Source organism: Aquila chrysaetos, chromosome 6, assembly GCF_900496995.4.
Source record: "Aquila chrysaetos chrysaetos chromosome 6, bAquChr1.4, whole genome shotgun sequence".
Lineage (NCBI taxonomy): Eukaryota > Metazoa > Chordata > Aves > Accipitriformes > Accipitridae > Aquila > Aquila chrysaetos.
This window is the reverse complement of record NC_044009.1, coordinates 23040634-23066414: the sequence shown is the minus strand read 5'-3', so window position 1 is coordinate 23066414 and position 25781 is coordinate 23040634. Positions and strand designations below refer to the sequence as shown.

The 25781-nt window shown below is 40.8% G+C and overlaps 3 protein-coding genes across 13 annotated transcripts in view; 2 read left to right on the top strand and 1 right to left on the bottom strand.

Moving 5' to 3' along the window:
* Nucleotides 1-14742, top strand: part of ORC2 (origin recognition complex subunit 2) — a 21244-nt gene extending 6502 nt beyond the window's left edge. The window contains exons 7-18 of one of the 7 annotated variants that reach the window (XR_003923963.1): nt 702-886; nt 1514-1612; nt 3182-3291; nt 4791-4923; nt 5332-5428; nt 7102-7248; nt 7847-8018; nt 8349-8410; nt 9180-9298; nt 9952-10196; nt 10839-10957; nt 14643-14742. Coding sequence is in view for 3 of the 7 variants with exons in the window: in XM_041124346.1 (XP_040980280.1) it covers nt 702-886; nt 1514-1612; nt 3182-3291; nt 4791-4923; nt 5332-5428; nt 7102-7248; nt 7847-8018; nt 8349-8410; nt 9180-9298; nt 9952-10038 (1211 nt within the window). In the remaining 4 variants the exon portion in view is untranslated. Of the gene's footprint in view, nt 1-701; nt 887-1513; nt 1613-3181; nt 3292-4790; nt 4924-5331; nt 5429-7101; nt 7249-7846; nt 8019-8348; nt 8411-9179; nt 9299-9951; nt 11105-14642 lie in introns of those variants that run through there. The other 6 variants (XR_005932683.1, XR_005932682.1, XR_003923962.2 and 3 more) reach the window with 6 other exon arrangements.
* On the bottom strand, nt 13321-18997 carry NIF3L1 (NGG1 interacting factor 3 like 1). 3 transcript variants are annotated; one of them, XM_030018294.2, is made up of 7 exons: nt 18912-18997; nt 18048-18491; nt 17161-17326; nt 16591-16714; nt 16073-16211; nt 14688-14771; nt 13321-13694 (listed from the first exon to the last, which is right to left on the bottom strand). In XM_030018294.2, the coding sequence occupies exons 2-7, from the start codon at nt 18481-18483 to the stop codon at nt 13510-13512; spliced, it is 1134 nt and encodes a 377-aa protein (XP_029874154.1). In that variant the 5' UTR covers nt 18484-18491; nt 18912-18997; the 3' UTR covers nt 13321-13509. The 3 variants fall into 3 exon arrangements, with proteins under 3 accessions (XP_029874154.1, XP_029874155.1, XP_029874153.1); XM_030018295.2 differs by lacking the exon at nt 18912-18997 and adding an exon at nt 18730-18876; XM_030018293.2 differs by lacking the exon at nt 18912-18997 and having other exon boundaries at nt 18048-18876.
* Nucleotides 18982-25777, top strand: PPIL3 (peptidylprolyl isomerase like 3). Of its 3 annotated transcripts, none has more exons than XM_030018297.2 (8): nt 18982-19079; nt 19678-19741; nt 20060-20107; nt 21289-21363; nt 22151-22244; nt 22892-22959; nt 23417-23535; nt 25220-25777. In XM_030018297.2, exons 3-8 carry the CDS (start codon nt 20105-20107, stop codon nt 25344-25346), a joined length of 486 nt encoding a protein of 161 aa, XP_029874157.1. In that variant the 5' UTR covers nt 18982-19079; nt 19678-19741; nt 20060-20104; the 3' UTR covers nt 25347-25777. The 3 variants fall into 3 exon arrangements, with proteins under 3 accessions (XP_029874157.1, XP_029874156.1, XP_040980307.1); XM_041124373.1 differs by lacking the exon at nt 18982-19079 and adding an exon at nt 19329-19347; XM_030018296.2 differs by lacking the exon at nt 19678-19741 and having other exon boundaries at nt 18986-19079.
* The last annotated feature ends 4 nt before the right edge of the window (nt 25778-25781 follow it).

The following is a 25781-nucleotide window of genomic DNA, read 5'->3' as shown; positions in this document are numbered from 1 at the left end:
GGTAAGGGGTGGAAGGGTTAGAAGCACCAAGTTGCTGAACTTCAGTGACATGATCAAAAGAGACAGAACTCTTAGTAATCTAATTGATGCTGACACTTAAGTGTGGCACAATTGCTTGAACCAAGTCATAAAACTTTGATGATGGCTGGGACATTCATGGTAAAGTATTTCCAATAACTGGTTGGCTATATGTGCTCAGAATGAATGCAGAGGAGAGTTTAGTGCGTGGTGTTTCATGTTTTATTTCTTCTTTTGTGTTGAGAGACCAAGACTGAACCAGATTCTGTCTGTGCTCTTCAATCAACATTGCTAACAGAGGTCTTTACAAAACTTTTTTTGCAGAGTGTGGCCCAGAAGATACGCAGCTTGCATTATTGGCATTTGGGAAAACTGACATACAGATGCTAATAGAAATAGGGAATTCCATTGTCCATTTTTAGTCACTTCTTGGTAGGATTATGTTTCTTAGTGTCAAGGAGCAAGCTTTACTAAACAAAAATTTGTGAGCCTAGAACTGGGAAAGAAATGGCTATGTGTGTTTGCAGTCCTCTTAAGCACTGATTTTACTTTTCTGTGAAATACATTTAGGAATCATATGCTTGAAAAACATCTAAAGAATGTATGTGAGAGAGCGAGATGGTGCAAAATGTGTTCTGTGTAAGAAGTCATTGCTAGCTTTTAACCTTAAATTTACGCTTTAGCTCCAGATCCCTATTTAGAAAGTGAGAGTGAATATTCTGCTTCCTGCTCAGAGGAGGAGGATGAGGAAGACCAGAAAGAAGTCAGCACTGTTTTATCACGTCAAAAGACCACAGCAAAAACTAATGCTGCATCTACGCCTCTTCCCAGAAACACCCTAGCCAAAAAAGTGAAGGAGGACAAGATGGTGAGTGCAGAAAATACAGCCCTGAGCTAGCAAGCATGAAGGGATGTTTAGTGACAATAAGCTGTCAGTGACCACACCTAACTATGGGGAAGAACTGCTAGACTCATTTCAGATCAAACCAGCTGGGTTGGCTTTTGCTGTACTTCTGAGCAATCCCTGTTGGACAGGCATCATGTGAACCTGTGGGATAATCCAGTCTGTATCCTTAGCAGCTCCAGGAGTAGAAGTTCTAAGACGTCCATGAAGCAGGAGACCTTGTACTAAGAAAGGATGAAGAAGAAATTGACTCCTATAGCACCAAAAGCAGCACACATTACTTTCTGGCTTGGTGTTAGTTTCATCGTCTGATTTCTTTCCAGCACCAGGGATCCCCACCCCCCCCTTAGAATTATTGCTGTGTTCTGCTCTCTCAGAATCTCTTTTCTGTCTTCAGGAAAATACCATCTGACTAGGTTAGCTTTGGTAGAATGCTACTATAGAAGTCATTTTTGCAGATATCTTCTGGCTTTGTATTCATCCTTGCTCTGTGTCTCATATTTGCCATCTTCGGACATGTTTGTGGGTGCAAAGGAAGAGGGGTAACTTGATAGCAGGATGAGTGTGGCTGATCTTGCTGTCCCTTTTTAGAGCAACCTGGTGGAGGAATACTTTGAAGCTCACAGTAGTTCCAAAGTGCTCACTTCAGACCGAACGCTGCAGAAGTTGCGGAAAAGAAGATTGAATCAGGTACACTTGTGTGATTCACTATGAACTCTTGGAGCTTTTGACTTCTTTGATGAAGATTTCCCTCATCAAATTTTCCTGATGTTGCTATTTTCACTTTATTTCTGCTGATTACATTCTTGGTGGTAACGCTGATTTAGGTAGCATTTTAAGCATTATCGCTCCCACTGCTGCTCTGAGTAACCAGAAGAGGTTAAAGTTTGCTTTTTGGGGGAGGAGAAGAGGGAGAAGCAGAGTTGTAGAGACCTGCCTTAAAAATTATCACCAAAACAGCATTTTTGTCAATGAAATGTGTAGGGTAATTACAAGCTGTCTTGACTATTTATGTGTAGAGGAAATGGAGAGAGCCCTTTTTGTCTGAGCATTTCTGGGTCAAGCCACGTGCAGGACTGGGACAGCTCTAAATGTTTTCACCTAGTGTGTGAAATGCACTTTGTCCCCTTCCAGTTCCAAGGAGACAGGAATGGTCTAATTGTGGTGACTGAATTATTGTATTTTTTTCCATATGCCGCTATTTCAAGACAGTTCAAAGCAATCAGTTACACCCTACAGAGACAGGTACACAAGGACAGGTGCCAGGGAAGCATGTAAAATATTTGGAGCTCTTCTGTCTATGACTGCTTTTTGCACCCATCTGTGTTTTGAAAGATGTCATATATGCAGATTGCCTGATGCCTGCTGTTGTCTGGAATTGCTACCCAGAGAAACATCTGGATTCTTAACAAGTTCTTTCATAACAGGTCTGGAAGGAAATCAAGGCTTTCAATATTAAATCTACTGCTGTCTCCAAAGAAATTGAAGGCTTAGCAGTTCTGTCTCTTAATGCTGTATGTTTGTCTGATACATTGCAGCTGTCTTTGTGTTCTTTCCAGAGTAAACTGTCTTCTACTGCAAGGGAGTGGAAAGCAAAGCTGTTAAAATTGAAGAGAAAGGGAGGCCAGTGTAGACTTGATGCCATTTTTCATGCTACTGTGCTGTTTAAACATCAACATCCCAGCGTATCTTTAAAGCTGAATTAATCCTTTGATTCTTGATGCTTTTGAAATAATATTTTTTCTACATTTAGCTGTCAGCTGCAAATAATTTCCTTTCTGCTGTATTTCTCTTTTAAGATGATGTTTATGAGCATTCTCTTGTAGTGACAAACACCTGAACCATTGCTAAGCATGTCAATTGGAGCCCTTGCTCCTGCGTGCAGGGTTGTGATGTTGGTATCTTCCTGGTACAGTGCTTGGTGCTGTGTAAGCTCTGAGTGTGTCCATTATTTCAGTAGTGGTTTTCCCATACTCAGCAGGAAGAGATAAAACACAGTGTGATATTGGTTTTAGTCCTAGTCTGGCCATTTCTCTTAATAAGGTTACTTAATCTCTGCTTTGTTTCTCCAGTAGCAAAACTGTGCTTAGAGGGGTCTCCATGGGAAAAAAAACCCAGAAATTGAGTGCACCATCAGTGAAAACTATTCTGCTCCCTAGCTAGAGACCATGCTAGAGGGGTATTTGGAAGGACTCCAGATATATGTCTTGGTTTTTCTCAGCTTTGAATGACTGTTGTTTTATCTCTTTCTCAACACAGCAAACACTGCATGACCTTTTAAAAAAAGCTCCCCTTGCCTATGCTGCTGAAATTAAAGAGCTAAACCAGCAACACGAATCCCTGTTTTCCAAGTGGATGCTGCAATTACAGTAAGTATCCAATGAGAGTCACTGGAGAAGCCTAGTAAACAGGCACTGCCAGTAAACTTACCCTCATGTCAACAACATCCTGTGGATGACTTAAGGAGCGACTTTTTTTTTCTTTGATTGCTTAAATTTAAAATTAGGTGACATTGGTACAATGTTTACTGTAGACCAAATCATATCTGACTGACCCCTTGAACTGAATGCCTGAAGCGAAATGAGGTTGCATTCTGCCTGGCTAGTTTGTTTGTGCTTCCAAGCTTGTGCTTGGTTTGTGTAAACCAAGCTAGAGGGCATTCACAAACAGGGAACATGAATAATGAGGAAACAGGGAACATAAATGATGAGAAAAGTGTCCTTTTTGAACAATCAGTTTTGCTTACAGCTGCGTAGTTGGTAGTGGGTAGCCCACCACCAATTTCTTCAGTATGTGGCTGTCCCCAGTGGTGTAGCAATTAACTTTGAATGCCTATGGTACCTAATGATCTAGGCATGAAGAAACCTTAATGCTGCTGTAAATATTAGCAGTATAAATTTTATCTGGGTTTGTGTGTATCTTCATGGGAAGGAGAAAAGAGTAAGCATCCAGGAAAGCAAATGGGGAACTATAGAGAGCTGTGAGATTCTGAAATGCCTTAAAGAAGGCAGGCCACCAGCTCTGAAGTTAAGTGCTGAGGCAGGAGCAGATGTTGGTGAGGAGAAAGCCTCCTGGAAGCTTTGCAAGGGAGTGGAGTATAAAGAAATCTGTGGTCTGTGGGGAGTGAGAGTTGCAAGAGGAGGAGTTCTCTGTGTGATCTGGGCAGATGGTTAGAGATATGTGTGGCAGGGTAGAAGGAACAAATCTGTAGATGATACTGAAGTCAATGACAGTTGAACACCTTACCTTTGCCCAATACTGTTTGAGTGACCTGATACTCTTCTTTCTGGTCAAGATGATGCTTTTCCTGCTTCTCAAAAATAAACAAAGCTTTGTGATTCCCTACCATGTTCTCTTTATGCTTTCCTGCCTCTTTCTCTGTGGAACAATTAGGATAAGAAAGAGATACGAGAATAGTTTATTTTTGCTTTGAAATTGTGCCTGTGGATCAGAGTAGAAAACCACTATGAAGGCTTGCTTTTTTTCTTGTAATTGCTGTGACCCATGGTAAACATTTAATATAATCACTGATGAGGGAGTAAATGTGAATGCTGGTTACTCTTTGTTATCTGAAGTTGAAGATCTAGTCTTGTGTTCTTGGACAATACCACTTTCTTCCATAGATGTTTTGCTAAATTTGTGGGCCTCCAGGCTGCTAAAATGCTTCTTTTACTAGGATGCATGTGCTACTTTTCACATTCCTTGAGGCTAACCCTGTTTGTCAGCTGTGAGCTAAAGGTAAGCCTGAAGTTGAAACATGAAATTTTTAGAGCCAAGATTGCAATGGATCATTTTTCTTAATGAATGTATGAACCTAAAAAGAGACTTTCACTTTTTTGATTCAGTGTATTTGCTCACTTTTCTGCAGCTTGGGTTTCAATATTGTGCTTTATGGTCTGGGCTCAAAGCGTGATTTGTTAGAGAAGTTTCGTACGTCTGTGCTCAAGGATTCTGTTCACCTTGTGGTTAATGGATACTTCCCCAGCATCACTGTGAGATCTGTAAGTGTGGGAAAAGTTTACGGGATTATCTAGTCATCCTGTGTTACAGGTACCTCTAAAGTCTTTCAGTGTCAAATGTTAAGGAAACCTGCTGCATCCTGTAGCAGCAGCTTCCTGAATGAAGAGCAGTTCCTATCTCTCTTTTAAGAGTTTAAAGAAATTAGCCCACGCATTTCCCAAGGAATTGCAGTAATTCCCATCACTAATACTCATCAGTCTAAAGACTTACTTTATATCACTGTTTTAAAAAGGGGTAGAAATTTTTGGTTTATGTTGACTGTTTTGGGGATCTGATGGTAAAAATCAGATTACCTCCCTCAAGACAGTCAAGGGCTCAGTTTCAGATTTCCTGCACTAGGTCCTTCAGTGCCAGAGCCCTTCAGAAGGGACTGCTATTCTCTTTTTCAGATTCTCAACTCCATCACAGAGGAGGTACTGAATCATATAGGGACCTTCCGCAGCCCCCTTGACCAACTTGAATTCATCATTAAAAGGTTTAAAGAAGGTAAAATGACTAACTTTATACATAAAAACATTAGAGTCCACTTACTGTTAGGAGAGCCTGGACATTTTCTTTCCTCAGAGTTTTCATATGTGCAGTTATAGTTTCTTAGTGTGTGGTAGCTAATATGCTTTCTTGCTTGTAATTTATGCCACATAAATGAAAACATATGCACCAGGAATACATGTGTACATGATCCCAAGCTGTTACCTCAGTCAGTGGTTCACACACTAAGTTCTTTAGAAGGGGAAGGAGGAAAGCACGAGCATTCTAACAAGACAGAGGCTCCTCAACCCTTTGGCAAACTGAAATGCTCCTCTCTCTTGCACTTAGCACAGTGCCTTTGTGCTTTATTTACATGGTGTTTCTGTAGCCATGCACTTCCTGTTTGAAGATAGGGTAGGTAAATGCCAGCTACACGAGGGAAGATGGTTCTTAGTGACTGCTGGAGGACCTCATATAAACCTCACTGAAATCAACAGAACGAAGAACTCGCAAAAAAATTTTGAATGACAGTTGCTGACAGATATCAAGTCCTTTGAGCTCCTCTGGAAAATCATGGCCTGAGGGTCTTTCCATAAATTTCAGTATAGGCTGGATTAAGGCTTAAATGTACATGGTTTAGTGGAATGGTAATTTAAATTTAATATATACAAATACTGACATTAAGATGAAATGAAGGACAGCAGTGTCAAACAAGCAGGTTAGAATTGGGTTCAAAAGCAAAAGTAAACAGGTATTGCCACATGGAATGCTTGCTGAATTCTTTTTGAATGTCTGTTTTACTGCTTGTGTATATGTGCACAAATTGCCATGGAATCTTAATTGTGCACGGCGTTGATGTTTTAAGTGTTTACATTCTGTTTTCCATCATTACCTTATGAGTATTTCTGGTGGGACTAAATGAAAAAGACTGATTAACGGTGGTACCCACCTGAATCTACATAAATCAGCCTCGTGTAGTACACCATAGCTGATGTGACTGGGAGTCTGAGGAACGTTTGGTTTCCATTGTCAGCCAAATGTATATTCATTTGCACAAAAACTGGCTACTGTTCCAGAATTGTTTCTGTACTCAGGAAATAACTGTTCCCAGGATAGGTACAGCAGCACAAGCTAGCTGGAAATTTTAACATCTACCATTTGCATTATCCAATCTAAGTCTTTGTAATTTCTTTGAGGACTTGGTGGGAAGGATTTCCAATGAAGTTAGTATGCTTTGGATCCAACCCTGAATAGAAAATGCATTTTCGTTGTGTGAGGAGGAGCTTAAGGATCCTAGTCATGTAACTCAAAAGCAGCTGAACAAACTGTGCTTGGACTTCCATCCTAAAATATATTTGAATGGTCTTGAATTGCAGGGCTAAAAGGGCAATTCCTGGTAAAGCCATGAGCAAGTGGGAAGTACATTATAAGAGAAAAGCTTAAACTGCAAAAAGAACTGTAGCTGTGATGAGAACTGTGGTACAGTGAATTGAGAAAAAGCCTTCTAGGTGCTCAGAAACAAAGTGTGGGATAGAGATCAAAGTAAGCTGTACAAGAAAAATGATTTGATATTGGAGTGATTAATATGGAGCCTGATGGAATAGACTTGTCCTAGGCTGCACTGGGAATGGGAAACCACTTTGTGTGCAGTTTCTTTGATTGGTTCTCTGCTGTTTTTTCTGACCTTGCAGATTCATCTTTACAGCTCTATGTCCTCATTCATAACCTGGACAGCCAGATGTTGAGAGGAGAAAGAAGTCAGCGGATCCTTGCACAGTTATCCTCTCTGCCTAGCATTTACCTCATTGCCTCTATCGATCACATCAATGCTCCTCTCAGTGAGTCCCCTTGGGCCTGATGTAGCAAAGAGAGAAGAATCTGCGTTCTACTGTGGGGCTGCTGAGCATGTTTCATAAGATCATGTATTACTGTTGATGTGCAAAATAGGTCTGGTGATGTATGTATGGTGGTAGCAGCTAGAAGCCCCAGTTGGGACTGTGGCTGTGTTGAAGCAAAACTGTATAAAGATACTGAAAACTACCAGTCATTGATCATAATATACAAATAGACTTCAGGCTTCTGGCACCCTTTGATTTAGGGAGTTACTGAAATGGAGATTGGATGTTATGTATGTCATCGCATCTAAACAATTTTGTTTATCAGCCAGAAATTCTTTGCACACTGCTGATTCTGGAAGGATTTACAGTGTATCTGTGGAGCTGGTATGAAAAAGGGATGTGTGCAAATGTTTTGTTGCAGAGAATTTGTCTTGTTTGAACTGCAAGTATCTGGGTGCATGTACTGTGAATTTCAGAAGCAGACATTGTTTCCTCAAATCCTACAGTAGAACTAAGTACTTTTTAATATTGCTTATTTAACACCTTAGAAAAGCTAAATCTCCCAATTCTGTCTGCTCTTTCTTTTCTCTCTATCTAGTGTGGGATCAGGCAAAGCTAAGCCTCTACAACTGGCTTTGGTATGAAACAACCACATTTAGTCCTTACATGGAAGAAACGTCTTATGAGAACTCGTTTTTAGTACAACAATCTGGATCTTTGGCTTTGAGCTCCCTAACACATGTCCTGCGCAGTCTCACTCTCAATGCCAGGTAAGACACTGTTATACTTCACAGTAGCACTTGCTGAGGATCCAGTCCTTACTAATGTTACTCTGGTCTACACCTAGCAGGAGGCAATCCCTGTTTTCTGACAACAATGTTCAAGATGAAGATGGTAGGACCTGGATTCCAATTGATTGGTTACTTTAAATGAACAGTGTTTGGATAGCAAGCCTTGTCCAGTGACAAGATTCATGCACAAAGTCCTGGTCATGAGGGAAAAATCAGTTAATATTTTCTCATGGTGGGGGTTTTGGGGGTTTGGTTTGTTTTTTTTTTTTTTTTTTTCTTTTGATTTTCCCCTCTCCTCCTTTCATTTAGGGGGATATTCAGACTGCTTGCTCAGTACCAGCTGGAGAACAAGGACAACCCATCTTATCCAGGTATGTACCCACCTTTTCTCATCTGTTTGGGGTGTTGCCATTGCCAGCTCCGTCACAGCGGCACTGGCTTTTGGTATGCAGGTGACATCACCAGCAACAGAAGCGCTGTAACTATTGGCTCAGTGAGACTCAGTGGCACAGACTGTCTTCCTAGTGCTACTGTGTCTGACTCTGACAGGAAATCAATAGACTAGCTGGCTCTGAAGGACCTCCTCTTACTGTCGTCTACTTTGATGTTTAGACATGACTGAGACCATTCATGTGGAGTTAAAAAATTAAAGGGAGAATATGAATTTGTGTAACTAGCACTTAAAGGACCAGGGAAAGACAGGAGATTCTGTTCCCATGCTGCCCCTATCTAAGTGACTTCTGATGTGTCCCTGCTTTCTAGGATACACGTGGAATGTTCCTTCACTGTCTCTAACAGGCGCTGCAGGGGATATGAATAACATGTTAATGGTAAAGAAAGTTGGAAGTAAGAATGAGGACCTGGAAATTAAGAGAGAGTAACCATGTTGAGAAGTGCATTTAAAGTGCTATTAAAATCCCAGTAGGCAAACAGGGTGACTGGAACGTTAATTCAGCTGTTTTCTATTAATTAGTGAAATATTAGCTTGGCTGTGTACTTGAAAGAAGTGATGTTAATGTAGCCACTGTGGTCTAAGCCAAAGCAAGATCTGTAGGTGGAGATAATATGTTGTTAGACCTGGAAAAATCTGACAATCTTTTACCACTTCAATTTCTTGTTCTCGACTTTTTCTATCTCCAGGGCTGTCTTTCCAAGACTTTTACCAGCAGTGTCGGGAGGCTTTCCTTGTGAACAGTGACCTGACACTCAGGGCACAGCTGACAGAATTCAGGGACCACAAACTCATTCGGACCAAGCGGGTGAGTTGGGGAAAGAAGATAATTCTGTTTATCGGCACCTTAAACAAAAAAGATGCTTACTTGCTACTAAGTATCCCTAAGACACCACTCTGCACCTCACAGTGAGGCTGTGTTGTTTGAAGCACCTAGGAACTAGCAAAGGGCTGAAATTATGTAATTGCAGCTCTTTCGATGCCTCCAATTTGTAAACACCCTTTAAATGGACAGGGGACTGTAAAAATGCAGTGTGGTTTGGTTACTCAGCAACCTACAGGTCTCTTCTTCCTGAAGACCTTGAGAAGTAACGGACTCTGGAGCCTGCCAGTCTGCTTCCAATAGTTACCTGTATCGGTACCAGGGAAGAATGCAGGCTAGTCCTAATAATGAGGCAGTATAGCAGTACTAGATATGGGAACGCGGTGTTGAGGAGTTGTGTAGTGTCAGACTAGCACAGCCCACCAGAAGAGTTCTCATATACTGACTTTTCTCAGTATTTCTGCATTTCCAATGTTGCTGTAGTTAAATATTCCTAGTTTTTAGCAACATAGTCCTTCTGAATACTGGCCAGTTCGCATCCAGACTGCAAATAAATGTTAGCATTGCAGTGCTCTCTAGTAGCTTGCATTGCACTGTGCATTGGTGTTAACAGAATGTATATGCATGTCTGTTCTCAGGGAGCTGATGGTGTGGAATACTTATTAATTCCTGTAGATGACAGTACCTTGACCGACTTCTTAGAGAAAGAGGATGAAGATGTGTAACGTCTCTTTGTTCTCAAAGCGTCTACGGCAATTGCTCTCAAGGGCTGCTGGGGAGGGGCCTATACTCAGATCTCTCTTCCTCCAACCCCAAGGCTGCTGGACTACTTACTGAAATGTAATAATTGGAAGGAACGATGCTCATTGTTCAACTACTTCAGGTAGTTTGGAATGATGGCTTCTGTAAGCAAGGCATCTCTTGCTCTGTAGTTAGATTTGTCTGCTGTCTCTTAGCTCAGATAATGCCTTCTTCATATCTATGCAGCCAACCTTACAGCCAGAAAAACAAACTCGGTAAGATTGTGCCTTCTGCTCTCTACCTCACCAGACATGAGGGTTTGATTGGAGCAGTTTACTTGGAAAGTGCAGATCACTAGATGGTCAGAACTTTAGTTTGTACTAGTGGTGCACCTTTTCTCAACTGAGTGCTTTCCAGTACTCCTTTACCAGTTAGACAAGACTACCTTCCAGTGTATGAAGAAGCCAAGATTTATAATGCTAAGAGACCTGCCTTGACTGCATGAGGAAAGGAGGATACTAGTGGGTTTGGGACACTGTGGGTAACTTATTAAATTCTGGCAATAGAACTGAAGGACTTGTCCCAAATCCAAATCCTTTTGTAAGTAGGTAGATTGAGATAGATAATCAAAACTGTGATGGACTCAAGTCATTGCCTGTGGTGAGGGTGAGAGGATCCAGCATCTTTCGTATATTTTCCAAGTTGCAATCCAGGAATATGAAGAGGCTGTGAATTTTTTTTATTTTTTAAAAGCTTGATTGTATGTATGTATTTTTTACATCAGGAGCATCCACTGATCCTGGAGGAGGCCTTAAATGCCACTTATAAGCTCTCCTTTTTTTTAAGCCCTTAGAGGTTGGGAGACTGCTAAAGTTTGACAGCTTTTCTTCACTTTTTTCTCAGGTATGTGGGAGTAAGCCCTATAGTTCATCAACTGTAGTCTGCCAGCCAGACTTCAGGGACTCTGTATGTCTAATATTTGGTAGCTGTGTTACAGCTTAATGTTGTAATAGTGCAAATCAATCAAATAAAGTACTTCATTAATTTTCATTAGCTTGTCTTGTCTTCCACAAACTTTTTATGTTATAGGAAGATAGAGATCCTTCTGGCAGTTGTGTGAAAGTATCGTTTTGATTATTATGTGGGATATCTGTGCAAATCCTCATGCAATGTGCAGAAGATTTCAAACTAATAAGTAAAAATATTTTCTATTGTTTCTTATTAAGGTATCAACATTAAAAATAGTTTGCCTGCCTTTAAATACCAGTATATAGCTTTTGAAGAGAACCAAAACATCACATGGAATAGTATTGTTACCTGGTCTACCCCTCACTGACAGAAGCAACAGACACGTTTAGAGCCTGACTTCTGTTTGTATTGAAATCATGGGGTATCTACTTATCCCACTGACAATCTGATTCTTCAAATATAGGACCTAATTAGCTTTGCTGGAGAGCCTAATGGGGAAAACTGGTACATGCCAGCAGTACTCTCCAGCTTCCTCCCCCAGAACATTTTCCAACATTCTCTTTCAGTGGCACATGCTTCTGCATTTTACAGGCTACAATTCCAAAACTTTGCAAAATGCATCAGATCCTGCCTATCACTACTTAGGCTACAGTCAGAATCACTAAAACTGGGATCAAGGCATTGTGTCTTACCCAAGTTCTTTAAGTCAGGTGTAGCATTCAAGAACAAGAACTCTGCCACTTGAAGAGATATGTTCTTGGAAAAACTTCAAAAGTATTGTAGCTAAGCAGCAACCACATCCTATTTTGCAGTCCTTTGACTCTGTCCACAGTTACTATGAAATTCAAGATTTAATTTATATTCTGAGTACGTATGGAAGACACCACCTAATGTGTTTACAGATAGTGATACCATAGTGCATTTTCAGTGCAATTATATCTAGTTTTCTAGATGTGAAATTTACTTCAATGAAGTGCTATAATCATCCTTAGTTCAGAGTTATCCACTGTTTTGGTAGACTACCAGATGCCCATACAGGCCAAGAGGAGGACTGCAGGAGATAACACACATCTGCTAAGAGAAGGTTAAGTTTGAATCAGTTTTTTGGCTGCTGCTCATTCTGTGATGCAAGCATGCAAGCTAAAGAAAATTACTGTGAATTAATTCCTGTGGGTTTTGTTTTAAAAGTATTTTATCCTGATTTCATGCTGTTTCTGGACAATTACCTCATCTACGCATTAATTTTCTGTCTCTTGAATTCTGTGTATGTACTAAGGTAGTAGCATTTTAATGTCTTCTGTAGCACTATAGAACTGTTGGATTTGTAGGGATCACTTTTGCAGTCCTGTCCTTTACTTGGGAAAGAAGAAACTTCTTGCCACTTCCTGTTCCCCAGCTTACTGAGAGGTCTTCATGGTATTCATAAGAATTATGGCCTTTATATAGCCTCAGTAGCTTCAGATAATGCTGGAGTCATCTCTTTCCACTTACATTTAAGTAAGTGGAACAAGACGTACGCAATTATACAGTAAAGACATTGCTTGATAAGCCAGTTTTATTAACTTAAGCTTAAAAGGATGGTGCCAAGATCTTTACAAATTTGCAATGGAAATATTTTCATTTTGTTTAAATATTCTTCTGGTGTGCACTTAATCCAGAGATGGTAAGGTATGCAACTGGGAGATTTTTTTTTTTCTTGAAAAACAGACACAACAAAAAAAACCCTAACTTAAATAAAACCTAAGCATTATCAGTGGTAAAAATGCTACTTGTTCAGTTTTAGTAATCCTGTAATTAAGAGCCATAGTTATAGAAACTGTTTTTAAAAGAAAGTAACAAAGGCACAGTAAATTAATTTACAGTTTTGTTAAGGAATTGACTTTTCACCTTCCAAAGCTTTTTTAATTGAGTCCCTCTACTAAAAAGCCTTAAAGCTGCATTAATGGTAGGTTGTACAGTTGAATACTAGTACCAAATACCTGAATTGTGTTCTATATTTGCGTATGAGTGATGTCTTAATAAAACTCTTAATGCAAATGGGTGAACCATACCCTTTCATTAACTATTATCATGAGATTTATTAGCTAAAATATCAGTGACTTGTACTGACATGATTCGACGTAACTGTAGTAGGGTAGAACTGCTGTGTAAGCTTAAAACTGGAGATAAGTCAGGTTTTTATATTTTACCCAAACCAATCCTTGAGTATCATGGTTATCAAATATACCTAGTAAGAGCATGCAGTAACAGTAAATTCATTCAAGTGCAGCCCAGTAATTGAGTAAATCAGCCTTCTGTAGCCCCAAACAAGCATTTATTTATCTGACAGATGACAAAATATATCCCAAACTTTGAGGAAACATAGAATACAATAATTTTGTACTGAACCAATTCAGAGCATCTTCATTAAGCTTGCAATTGGATTGGTCTGTGCAAGATACCATGAAACTCTGGAATGAACTCTCACTCTTGTTTTTTTATTTTCCCTATGCCACCTGGAAGGGATCTCTATCTTTCTCGGACACAACTATGTTGATTTTGTTCTGTAGGTGGACAGCTAGCATGTCACGCAGCTCTGACAAGAAGCCTCGCTCAGTGTTACTGTGCTCACACAGAATAACACTTATCCCATTGGCAACTGCATCCAGAACGTCATGGTGGGACATCTCTCCTGCCATTTTGAGAAAAAAATGCCATGTAGATCACGAACGGTACAGTTTAGGTAACCAGTTCTTTGCAATGTATGCAGAATCTTAGCTAGAAGCTGGGAAGACATTAACAGGGGATATAGCCCATAAGGGGGAGTGCAACACCATCTGCTCAGTATAAGAACATGGAACACTCATACCCTAGTGTCCCTTGAAGGACTTTCAGCTGATATCCCCCATAATACAACTCAGACAAAACCACAGAAATTCCCCGCCCTCTTTGAATAGTGGTACATTCTGTCACTTTGGGCAGGAAATACGAGTGCACAGAGTGGTTTGGAAGTGGACTGTCTGGATGTCATGTGGGTTGCTGTGATGGAAGATAGCAATTGGGAAGCCTTGCGAAGGAAGTTTTCTGAGGGTCAGCTCTGCAAGGCTGTATGTAAGGGGGAGATGGGACATGCCTTGCCAAAGAACTTGCTTGAATGAAGTTACTACAGAATGCAAAGCAGCCTTCACATTGTTGAGCGAACAGTAGAGAGTAGCTGTCCTGTTGTCAGAAAAGAGGATAATGGACTAAGTGTCCCTTTGGTCAGATACACTATGGGGTTCCTTTGGAAGATTCTGTAGACTACATTATATTCCATTTTCCATTAGGGAATTCTGTAGGGAACTGAGGAAATACCTTGTATCTTGCCAAAAGAGAAACACACTGAAGGTTGTGATAATCAACACTGATTTTTGTGGTGAAATAATGCATGCATAGCAATGTTTTAATTCAAGTAACCTTCACTGTGCCACACAGCCACCTGACCCATGTTACCTCTACTTTAATATTATCCTTCTATCATTCCAATAACTAACTGATTGTTTCTCAGTTATAACAGGTAATTCTTTCTGGCCAAATCTTTCAACAGCCAGTCAACTCTCTTTTTTGTTTTTTTTTTTTTTTCCTTTTTTTTTTTTCCTAGTGACTATTTTTATAAAGATAACGAAACAGCAACATAATCTTTTACCTGTGAGATAGAGGTCAGCTTCCATTCCCTTCAGGACGCTGCTCCCTGAACCAGCACACAGAGCAGCTTTCTTCACTGGCGATTCTGCAGGATACAAGGTGCACAGTAAAACTCCTTTCCCTGTGTTCAGCCCTCATGTCAGTATTGCTATTAATTGTTTCACAGTAACTACTACCTTGATTTTAAGGTCAATGTAAATTTGTTGGAGGAAGAGACACATCTGTCAGTTTGAAAGAGTCATGGGCCTATAACATCTCTGATAATACAGCAAAATCCTCTGTGTACCAAATACATGCGTAGATTTTTTTCTTCAAGGGGTAGGAAAGTTTGCAGAAAGCTACAGCACAGAGGCTGGCTGCTGGCTAGTTCTCTCCTAGTAAGGTGTTATTTAGCTACATTTCTGAACCTTTTAATAGGCTGCTACTCTTTCCAGGACTGTCAAGTTCCACCACCATTAGTTTTCCAACTAACGATGTAACTAAGGCAGCATTTTGCCTCTGAGATATACTGGTTCCTAACTTAAAGCTCTCAGAAGGCCAATCTCAGTGCAAGCTGAGACCTGCTCCATGCCATTAAAAATCTGCCCACTTGCTATGATTGCTGATTCCAAACTATTACATATGTGATAGTGACAGGAAATTTAATTCTCCATATATATTACATTCACTAGGGAGAGGGAACACATGACACAGAAAGAGAGTTTTCAAATTGTAGTCTGGAGTTTTTTTAGTGCAATTGGTAGTATAAGAGGCTTCTGATAAGACTTCTGTCTCATAAGTTACAAAGAGTTCTCCACAAATTTGCTCTCACAAATTCTAATAGCTGTGTTCCTTGGAGATTAGGATAGGTAACTGGGATAAGAGGATGCTTGCTCCACATTCTACTAGTGACCCACTGTTTGAGCTAGGATAGTTCACCTTCTTTGCCACTATTTCATCAAAACATGGATGGTTACATGTTCATAAGGATACCATAAAGCATCTTACTATTTTAAGGTGCTTTCAAATTTAACATTCGGTCACCAAAGGGAGTGTACAATGAAATGGTACATATTTGTGTCTGATATCCTGGGGGGGGAACAAAAAAATCTTAAGTCATTATACAAGTTATGAAAAAGGATGTCTCATATTAAACTTGTGCTGTCCCTTCTTCACAGTGACAACCAGCATAATCTAGAATTTCCAATTAAAAATACAGATGAGATTCTTTTTGTGTGATTGTATCATGTAAATTCTAAAATGCTGTTTCTTAACAAGTGCTTCATACTATTTGGAAGTAAACCTATCCAAGGCAGCAGTATTTCACACACTCATGCACACACTCACACTCCTTGTCTTCCTGGAATACTAGTTCCAGTGAACAGTCTTACTTGCAGGCCTGTTTACCTAGTGTCTTGCCCATTCCCACAGCTAAGCGGATGTGGGGTAATTTTAGGTGGCTTTTGATACGCTTAATTATGTCTGACAAGGAGACTGGCTCGCTCAGTGTGCACAGACGTCCCATTCCAGTATGAGGAAGAAGCGGCTGAAAAGAAATTAAAATTACTGTGAGAAAGCTGACTCCAGAAGTTCGCATTGCTTTCCATACTGTACAAAGATGAGTATACTGGGCATTCAGGAATGCCTCTGAACTTTATGAAAAAATATGCATGTGATGTTCTTGAATGTAACGTACTAACTACACTAGCTATTGGAACTGATTTAAGAATTAGTACAGGCCACACAGCTATTTTCATTGTTTTGGAAAATGTGTGTGGCTTCAAGTCCCCACAGGCCAGTATTTCAGAGCACTGACGGGGTAGCATAGGAAACCTGTGATGCTACCGACTACTGAATTTCAGTGTTTAGGGGACTCAGCTCACACAAGTAATACATTCACTGGAAGTAATAAGTGATTTTGTTACCTTTTGTAATAACAGAATCTCAGTCTTGTGATAAAGGCTGTTCTGGGACAATAATGCCACCACCTCCAACAGTGCTTTCTGAGAGCAGCTCAAAGTGACTCGTGTTTGCTCCTCACCTTCAACCCTGAGGAAAGATATGCTTGGTGCTTGCTAAGAAACTAGATAAAATTTCAGCATCATATTAATATAAAACAAAGCTATTCTATCCCAGTGGCTATTCTACCTCAGAGAAAGCAAAAAAGAAGCATTTTAATAGCCTAGCCTAGTCTAGTCTACTCTTTTGGAAGAAACAGATACAGGAATTTAACTCAACTGTCCTCATAAAATTTCCTGTTAATACTCTTCTTTACCACTTCTAATCTACATGATGCTACACTGAGTTGCTGTTACCATTTACTATAACATAGATTGATCAGAAAGGGATGATTATTCCTTAAGTTTCTAGATCTGTTGCTGAAAAAAGTAGCAGCAATGCAAAGAGGAACAAACTGATTACGACAGTAAAATGCAATTCCAGCAACTTACTATTTCAAACAACAGAAAGAATACATTAGAGAGTGAAGCAGATACCTGGCAGGGAGAGTAGTGAGACAGGAGATACCTTGGATGCCTTTGATTTTGGACAGCACCGCGTCCAGATGCTCAGTGTTGTCTGCGCAGAATTCTACCCGGTGAGTGCCCTCAGCTGGATAGCTTGGTGCAGTTGATGGATGCAGTGGGATGAAAGTACAAGCACCTGAGAAAACAGTGTAAGATTGCTGTTTTATGAAGCTGGGTAAGTATCCTAATACTGCTTTAGCACACATCCTAAAGAGATGATGAGAATTTTGCACTTGAATCCATTTTCCCTGATCAGAACTGAGGACTTCTTGCCCTGCTGTCTCCATTAGGCACAGTCTATTTTAAATGCGAAAAAGTTGATGGAAATATATTATTTGTCATTTTTAATGTAATCTGTTTTATCCTAAGAATTGTACAAAACCAAAATAGTTTCTGGTTTGTAAATCAGGCTGGAAAAGACATAGCTGTTTTCATTTATGAGCCACAATACAGGATAAAAATCTAGAATTTTTCCTTTGCAAACAATGAGATCTTGCTCTTTATAAATTAAAGGTGGTGATTTAAAGTCAGTGGTCTAAACTTTGCAGCCAAGATGGACAATAAATATGCTGCACCAGTTCTGACTACATCCAATAGTAGAGTCAGGCATCTGAACATGTCCTCTAGTGTTTGTATCTGGTATTCCTCACCAAGATAAATTCCCTAAAATATGTTTAGGGTACTTAGAACTACTAGAAGAATATTGGGGAAAAAAAAAAAAAGAAAAAAAAAAAAGTCCTCAAATCATACCTGTGAAACCTGGAAGAAAGGAAAATGAGGGAAGGTCCCCCACATAAAATAGCATATACTGATGAATAATTTTAACCTTTTTTTTTGCTTGTTTAACAGAATCTCACCGAGTCCCTTTGTTAGCCAGTTATTGACTCCGTGAGGTATAGCATCGTACGCCGTATGCGGAGAGTAAATCCCAATTCTGTGCTCCAGGGCTCGGACGACCAGTCGCTCCTTCCAGGTCTTCCACGTTACTCGCTTGAGTGGTGTGAATATAGGAGGGTGGTAAGAAAGAATAAGGTCTGCCTTCTTCTGCACTGCCTCTTCCATCACCTCCTCAGTGAGATCGTTCGTGAGGAAAAGGGTGTTCACAGTGTGGGGAGGACTTGGTTCCACCAGCAACCCCACATTGTCCCAGCTTTCAGCCAGCGAGAGGGATGCAAAGTCATTCAGGGCAGAAACGAGCTCCCCGAGATTCATGAGGGAGCGTGAGGGCAGGTGGCCCAAAGCACGGATGCAGCGGAGAGGCCGGCGAACCAGCTGCGTGCCAGGCAGCAGCATGCAGCTGTCTGTAGAGGGGTTAAAAAGAGGCAAGAATAAGCCTAGGTAATTCACTGGCTGAAACGGCAGCGTTAAGAGCGTTCAGGTGGCGAACGCCGCCCCGCCGACAGAGGCGAGTGCGGCCCGGCCTCCCCCCAGCAGCCGCCGCAGTCGGAGTCGCGCCGCCCCGGGCACACCCTCCCCGCCTCCGGGGCTCTCACGGTGAAACACCATAAGCGACCCTGTAGAGTCGTGCAAGAAACGTACGGAACTTCAGCCTCCTCCATCTTCACGCACTAAAACCGACCCGCAGAATCCAGCCGGAGAAGCGTTTGCCTCTCGCGGAGGGGGGAAGCGAGGGGGACCGGGACAGGCGGCTCCGGGCCAGGGCCGGCGGCCTCCGCCCGGGCCGCCGGGAAGAACTCGCCGCCGCGGGGCCCCGCACTCACCTCACGCCGGAGCAGCGCCCGGACTGCGGGGCGGAGCCTGCGCTCGGCCCCGCCGCTTCCGCCGCGCTAGCGGCGCTGGGGGCGGCCCGGCCCCTTCCTGCCCGCCTGAGGGGAGCCGGGGAGCCGCTTCTCGGCAGCGGGCGCTGGGTTTGGGTCCAGCCTCGGCAGGTTTGTGCGAGGCCTCCGTGTGGCCGGGCGAGGGTGAAGGCGCCGGGGCGGCGCGGGAAGGCCGAGCTGGCGGCCGGGGGACGGCGGGCGCCCCGTGCGGGGCGGGGCGGTGCCGTGCCGGCTGGCCGAGTCGCTCGTCGGTGGAGGGGGCGGCGGGCGAGCGGAGCCCGCGCCTCCTGCGCGTGGGTTTTCGGTGGAAGTACCTCAGATCTGCGGAAGAGGAGCGGTAGCTCCAGGCTGTCCTTGGTCAGACAGGAGCCGAGGGCAAGTGGGTTGCAGTGAGCGCGGTCGGCCCTTGGGATGCCGCACCGGGGCGTGCGCGGTGCCGGTTGCTCGTCCTGGCGCCCCGCCGCCCAAGGCGGCTGCAGCCGGGGGTGAAGGCGGGGCCGGGCCGGAGCTGGCTGCTGGCGGGTTCCCCGGCTTCTGTGAGAGGCCTTGCCAAGCCTGGGGCTAACCAGGGAGGGCAGTGCATGGAGAAGAAATTAGCGTGTGGAACTGTTGATTTGCGCACAACTGCGATTTTATTATCATCGTTCCAAATGCTTTGTTCGAAGATATTACTGAGGTGAAAAAAGTTTCCTCCTGTGCTTGGATGCAGGTACCTGTCTGTTGCAGGCACTGACAGTTGTCAGAAGGTGGCTCCAAATCACGCTTCTATTTAGGTACTGGCATGTGGCTTTTATCTATCAATTTCTGTCATTTATAAAACCATAACTTTTGGAAAAGCTGTGATTGCTTAGTATAAACTTTCATTTTAGGAAAGGGTGTTTTCCTCCCAGGCTATTTTGTTCGACTCCTTTCTAGTTCTTTATATGCTGCGTAGTTCCATAATGCAAGTAGAACATTTATCCACAGAGTCACTTGAATGGCACTGTAAAACTGTGTGGTGTAAAAGGATATAACCGCACAAATATTTTAGAATCAAAAAGAATTGAGGATTGGTGGAAAAAAAAACAACAAATTTCATGTTTTCTTTGCAGGAAGTTGCTGTATACAAATCTACGTCAGCTTTTTGATAAGCAGACATGGTGAGAACAATAGCACTTTTTGTATATTTTTCATTCTTTCTGAAATGGTCATCTCTTGGAAAGTGAATAGCTGATCTACAGGTCAAAGGTTTACACGTTTTACTCTGATGCTGTGAAGAATTTGTAATAAAAGTTTAGGCTTTCATTTCAGACTTCTAACAAGATATTGTGAAAAGGAAAATAGGTCAGTTTACATCAGTCTAAAATATAATTAGACTTTCAGTTCTAAGATCCCAAATTTTAATCCTACTTTGGCTAATATTTGGTAATCTAGTCTGGATTCTTTTACCACAGAACCATTATTCAGGTTGCAAGCACATAGCCCTGCTTGAGTGGATGTAGCCTTCTACACTTGCAGGCTTTTAAAAGTTTAGCAAATCAGGAAAGAGATAAGACTGTGAGTCTTAAACTGTACATACACCTTTTATAGCATCTTCCTGGACATTGCGGGCACTTCTCTTCTTTCCTTGTATAGTTGTGGAACAGTATGCCAGTATCAACATGACACTGATTTTTATTAGTTTTCCTGTACACTTAGCCCCAGCATAGCCCCATGGTAATTTTTTTGCATAGTTTAGCACTTTCCATGGGAGCACTGTGATATAGAGATATATTTGCTTAGGTGGCTGGGTAACTGCTGTTTTAAATTTTATGAAGGTTATTTATAAATTCTTAAGAAAAGTGTGCAATTTTGTAGATTTGCTTGTTTGTGAAGGCAGATTATATACGGTGCCATTCAGAACTAGCCTTATCACTCAAAAGGCTGCAAGCAAGTGACGCGTATCAGTTGTTCCTCTGGCTGTAAACCAGTGAGGTATGTGCACCACACTGTGATCTGAAATAGATATAACCTTGATTCTTCAACTTTGGAATTAAGTGACTGAGTAGGTCCAGTTTGCAAATGAATAATGTATCTCTGGAGTGTAACAGTGTGAAACAGAGCTTCTGCATTACCATGGCGAACTTGATTTGTCCTGAAACTAAACAAAACCAAGTGCTTTCTGGTGATTTCACTGGAAATGTGGAAGGTTTGTGACAGTAGCCTTGTCTCTGGCCAAATATTGAAACAATGGTTATATGCAGTGGTAACTTGCTTATGTTCTCAGTGGGACCAGGAAATAAAACTGAGTCTGTTAGTATTTCATTGCTGATTTAATTATTTTTTTCTGCCTCTTGCTCAGGCTGTCACGCTGCATACTGATGTAGGAGATATTAAAATTGAACTATTCTGTGAGCGTACACCAAAGACTTGCGAAGTAAGTCAAGTAACAGGAGCAGGATTCCCTAGTGGTGAAACAAAGCAGTAGAAATAGTGAAGACTGTAGAGGAGGTGATGAGGCTTTTGCAATTCATCTTTTCACATAATGGAATACTAACATTTTAAGCTGGTACAGTGCCTGTTGCACTCATGGAGCTTGTGCGCTGTGTCATGCTGCCTAGAGCTTTGCTGCCTGTTTCTTACCAGATAAGGTTAAGCTAAGGTCCCCTTCTCTCCAAGTTCCAGCATCTCCCCCCAAAGTGTCCTTTGCCCTTAAGAGGAAATACCGCACATGGCCTGGGATTCCCAAATTTCCCTGGGTTTGCTCACAGTCGCACAGATTTGATTTTAATTTAAATGAGTGAGAATCACTCCCAGCTTTTCCTTTCTGCAATAAACTTAAGCTTAAATTGAAATAATTTACTTTTTAACTAACAAAGCTAAGGCATGAAGTTATTGATTACAAAATTACATTTACAAAATAAATATGCTGAATGGAAGTGATACTTCTGAGCATGTCTCAGGCTTCTTGTTTGTTCCTCAAGTCAGACAACCTTGTGCTGTAAGCTTTATTTCAAATCCTTTGTATCCTTTGACAGTGTCAAAGGAGCATATTAACTCTAATTTGTTTATGACTATTCTGTGACAATACACTGTGGAATTCACATGGTCACAATGCAAAGCAGAGGCAAAAGGGTTAGTCTTGGTCTTACCAATGCTGTCATTTTAGTAAGAGGACACTATTTCCGAATTGTTTGCTAATATGGTTTGTTTCATTTCCTTAGAATTTCCTGGCTCTTTGTGCTAGTAACTACTACAATGGATGCATATTTCATCGCAATATAAAGGGCTTCATGGTTCAGACAGGGGATCCATTAGGTAAATTTTTCTGTCTGGGTCTCTCTATAGAAAAATGTACATAAAAATAAAATATAAACAAAACATAAAGGAATAAAAAGAAATTATAAGTATGAATATTAAAAACAAAACATAAATAAAGTAAAAATGTAAGAATTATTGTATTGTTGATAAAGGTTTTTATGATGAGATTAGTTTTCTGTGGTGATCTTACAGAAGAGCAGGTGTTACCCAAGTTCTAAATAATCATGCCATAGTAAAGCATTCTACATCTTTAGTTTTTCCAGCTGTTTCCACTAAATATAATGGTTCTGCTGACTTACCAGCTGTTGAACAGGTAGCAGTTGCTACTGTTGTTTCTCTGGTTTCTGCCTGAAAGGCTATACTGCCTCTAAAGCATTTGGGAAAAATCTGATTCAACTGTGTGTCTGTTTGTACTCATACTGAATTTAATTTGAGGATATATCAGTGTTTTGTTCTGCTACTTAATAGGTATTCCTTACGTAGAGTTATGTCTCTCCCCACTATCAAGATGTGAGAACCCAATCCCTGCCTCAAACAAATTACAGGCTGTCTAGGGTCTTTGTGGTAAAATGTTATAACAGTACATCATTTCTGGATTTTTCAGTCTGAAAGTCCAGTAATCTATTGTGGTGCTTCTTTGTCAGGTACTGGGAAAGGAGGTAACAGCATCTGGGGCAAGAAGTTTGAAGATGAATTCAGTGAATACCTAAAGGTATTTCTGTGCTCTCAATATGCAGTTATGTTTTCATATGAATTTTCTTTACAAGTTGGAGAACAATCAGCATTGTGTTGTACTGTTATTAAATACTTCTGTAATTGTGAAGCAAAGTATAATCCTGCAATAAAGAGATAGAAAGCTTATTATTAAAGTAGGAACAGGCATTTCTGTACTTGGCAAGTTAGGTTTGAGGGTTTTCATCACTGAGAACAGAACTAGAAAGAATTTGTAACAAGGTGTTTTTCATGCACTGAAGGCAAAGTAGTAATTTTTCATTGTAAGAGCAATTTTGAGGAGCTAATTACAGACTGTGATGGAATATATTAGCAACCAAGATTTGTTCTTAATAATGGTATTGAGGCAGAGTATTAAAGTCACAGAGCACTTTGTACAGGTTAAAGTCCTGCTTTCACAGATGTGTATTCATGTTGAGGTTTTTCTCCTTTTTCAGCACAGTGTCCGTGGGGTAGTTTCAATGGCAAACAATGGTCCGAATACCAATGGATCACAGTTCTTCATCACTTACGGCAAGCAACCACACCTAGACATGAAGTACACTGTGTTTGGAAAGTAAGTGATCCAACTGCATGCCTCCTTATCATAGTGTGTGAAGGATCTGAATATTTCAGGGCACATGCAGTGCAAATTTAGAAGCTTCTGGTTCTAAAACTCATTAAAATATTAGATATGTATATGTAAATGTGTGCTCTTGCACTTTCACCAGAATTAGTTGCTCAAAAATGCTGATCCCTTTTTCTTAGTAGTAGGGAATTCGGTGGAAATAGGCATATTAAAAATTACCTCAAGAATGGAGCTTTTTTTTTTCTTTCCTTTTTTTCCCCCTCCCACTAGTTATTCCAGCTTGCCTTTTCATCCATGCCCAAAAGGATGCAGCCTGATTTTAAGCAAACTCCAGAACAACTGGATACGTAGTTGTAGGGTTTACTGAGAAGCAAGAATCTGATTTGGGACTGAATCTGGGGATGGGTATGGGACTGACATAGTCATGCTTCTGTTTAGGTGGAACTTCCTGTTGGTCAGATAAACCTCATGGAACTGACAGTTTATAAAATCAGATGAGGTTTTTTTAAGATGCATCATTATTTTTAAATATCCTTATGTTAATAGACACTACTGATAATGTATCATCCTTAAAGCAATTGTTTAATTTTTGAGTCTTTGAGATACTGCTTTTTCTATTTCAAAATCATGGTAATGTCTTTTCTTTTGCTTATTGTTTAAAAAGTCTCTAATGTACAAGTGAATCTGCTGAGAACAAGTTGCCTTTATTAAATGAAGTTAAATATTCAAAGGAAACTATTGAAATGTGAAAATACTATTTTCTACCACTTGTTTACAGGCATCTAAGTATAGGTATTCCTTTCATTTCTGAGTTTGTTTAGAAGTGTGATTGAAAGTAGGGTTTTTTTTTAAGACATCTTTCTTAGAAAAGAGTAGAGGCTCTGACTGATGAACTTTGCCAGATTTTCTGTGGCAGTTTAAGATGCTCCTGCCCCAGTTGCAGAATCAGCAGAACAGCATATGCAGTCCCTGCTGGCCCACAATCCAGCATCCTAGATTCAAAGAGTTGATGAATGTGACTGAACTGAACTGTGAACAGCACAACGTGTTTTCTGCCAAGTCCATTACTGGGGAGTAAACTGCCAAGATTTACCAGAGCTAGTTATTTAAACTAAAAATAAAGAGGTTTATTAGAACAATCTCTCTTGCCATTTCCTCAGCCTGGACAGGCGATCTGAAAGCCTAAATTTGTTTGTGCCATTAGATTTACGCAGTTATCAATGATTCTGTCCAATCTTGTCTTTGAATCAGAAGGTTAGAAATTATAATCTCACATTTGGAAATTGATTTTTCCAGCAATAGGATTTCAGTAATTCACAGTGAAGTTTTGTATGGCCAGTATCTTGCTACTACTTAAACCTATACTATGATTGGTCAGTCCTGCCTGCTAAGAAGCGCAGCCAGGGTCTTTATACAGCTATGGTTGGTACAAAATATGATACTGTCAGGTCAGTGGGAATTATTTGTACTTTTTATCAGAATCTGTCATGGATGCTTACTTCCTTTCCAAATACGATATATGCCATATACAATGTTTTGGCTGTCTTATTTGTATCATTTGCTTGCAAAGTCCTTGCCCTATGATACTTCACTGTAAAGTGCTTTGGGTTATCTCAGTTGTGAAATTTAAATCATTATTAGGAGATTGCTAGCACTTCTGCTTTTCTTCCAGAGTTATTGATGGCTTGGAGACCCTGGATGAGCTAGAGAAGCTGCCTGTGAATGAGAAAACCTACCGACCTCTAAATGATGTTCGCATTAAAGATATTACAATTCATGCCAACCCTTTTGCTCTGTAGCCAGAGTGCCTCGACGCATTCTTTAGAGACTGGTCAGATCGACTGCTGGATTATGGGATTTAAAGTGTCATTAGAAAGGGTTATGTGAGCTGGATCGTACCTTTGTTCATTGAATGCAGGATTTTCAGGAGTTGTGAGATTGAGTTGTCACAGAGGAGTCTTGTGCTTTAGAAGCCTGTTTTTCCAGAGTATCTTCCAGGATTTTTATTTTAAAACATTGCTTTTTATACTTGTAGAATAAGAAAAGACTTTTAAAAATATATATTTTTTTGCAAATCTTTGGGGTTTTGCCTTATCTTTCTTAGTGATACTATGTTGAAACAATGTCCTTTGCTACAATTTCCTACTACCAGTTTTCTGAAACTTTCTCACATAAATTCTGACCTTCCTTACTTTACTGGTTTTTAGAAAACTAAGATATGCAATTTTTTCCCC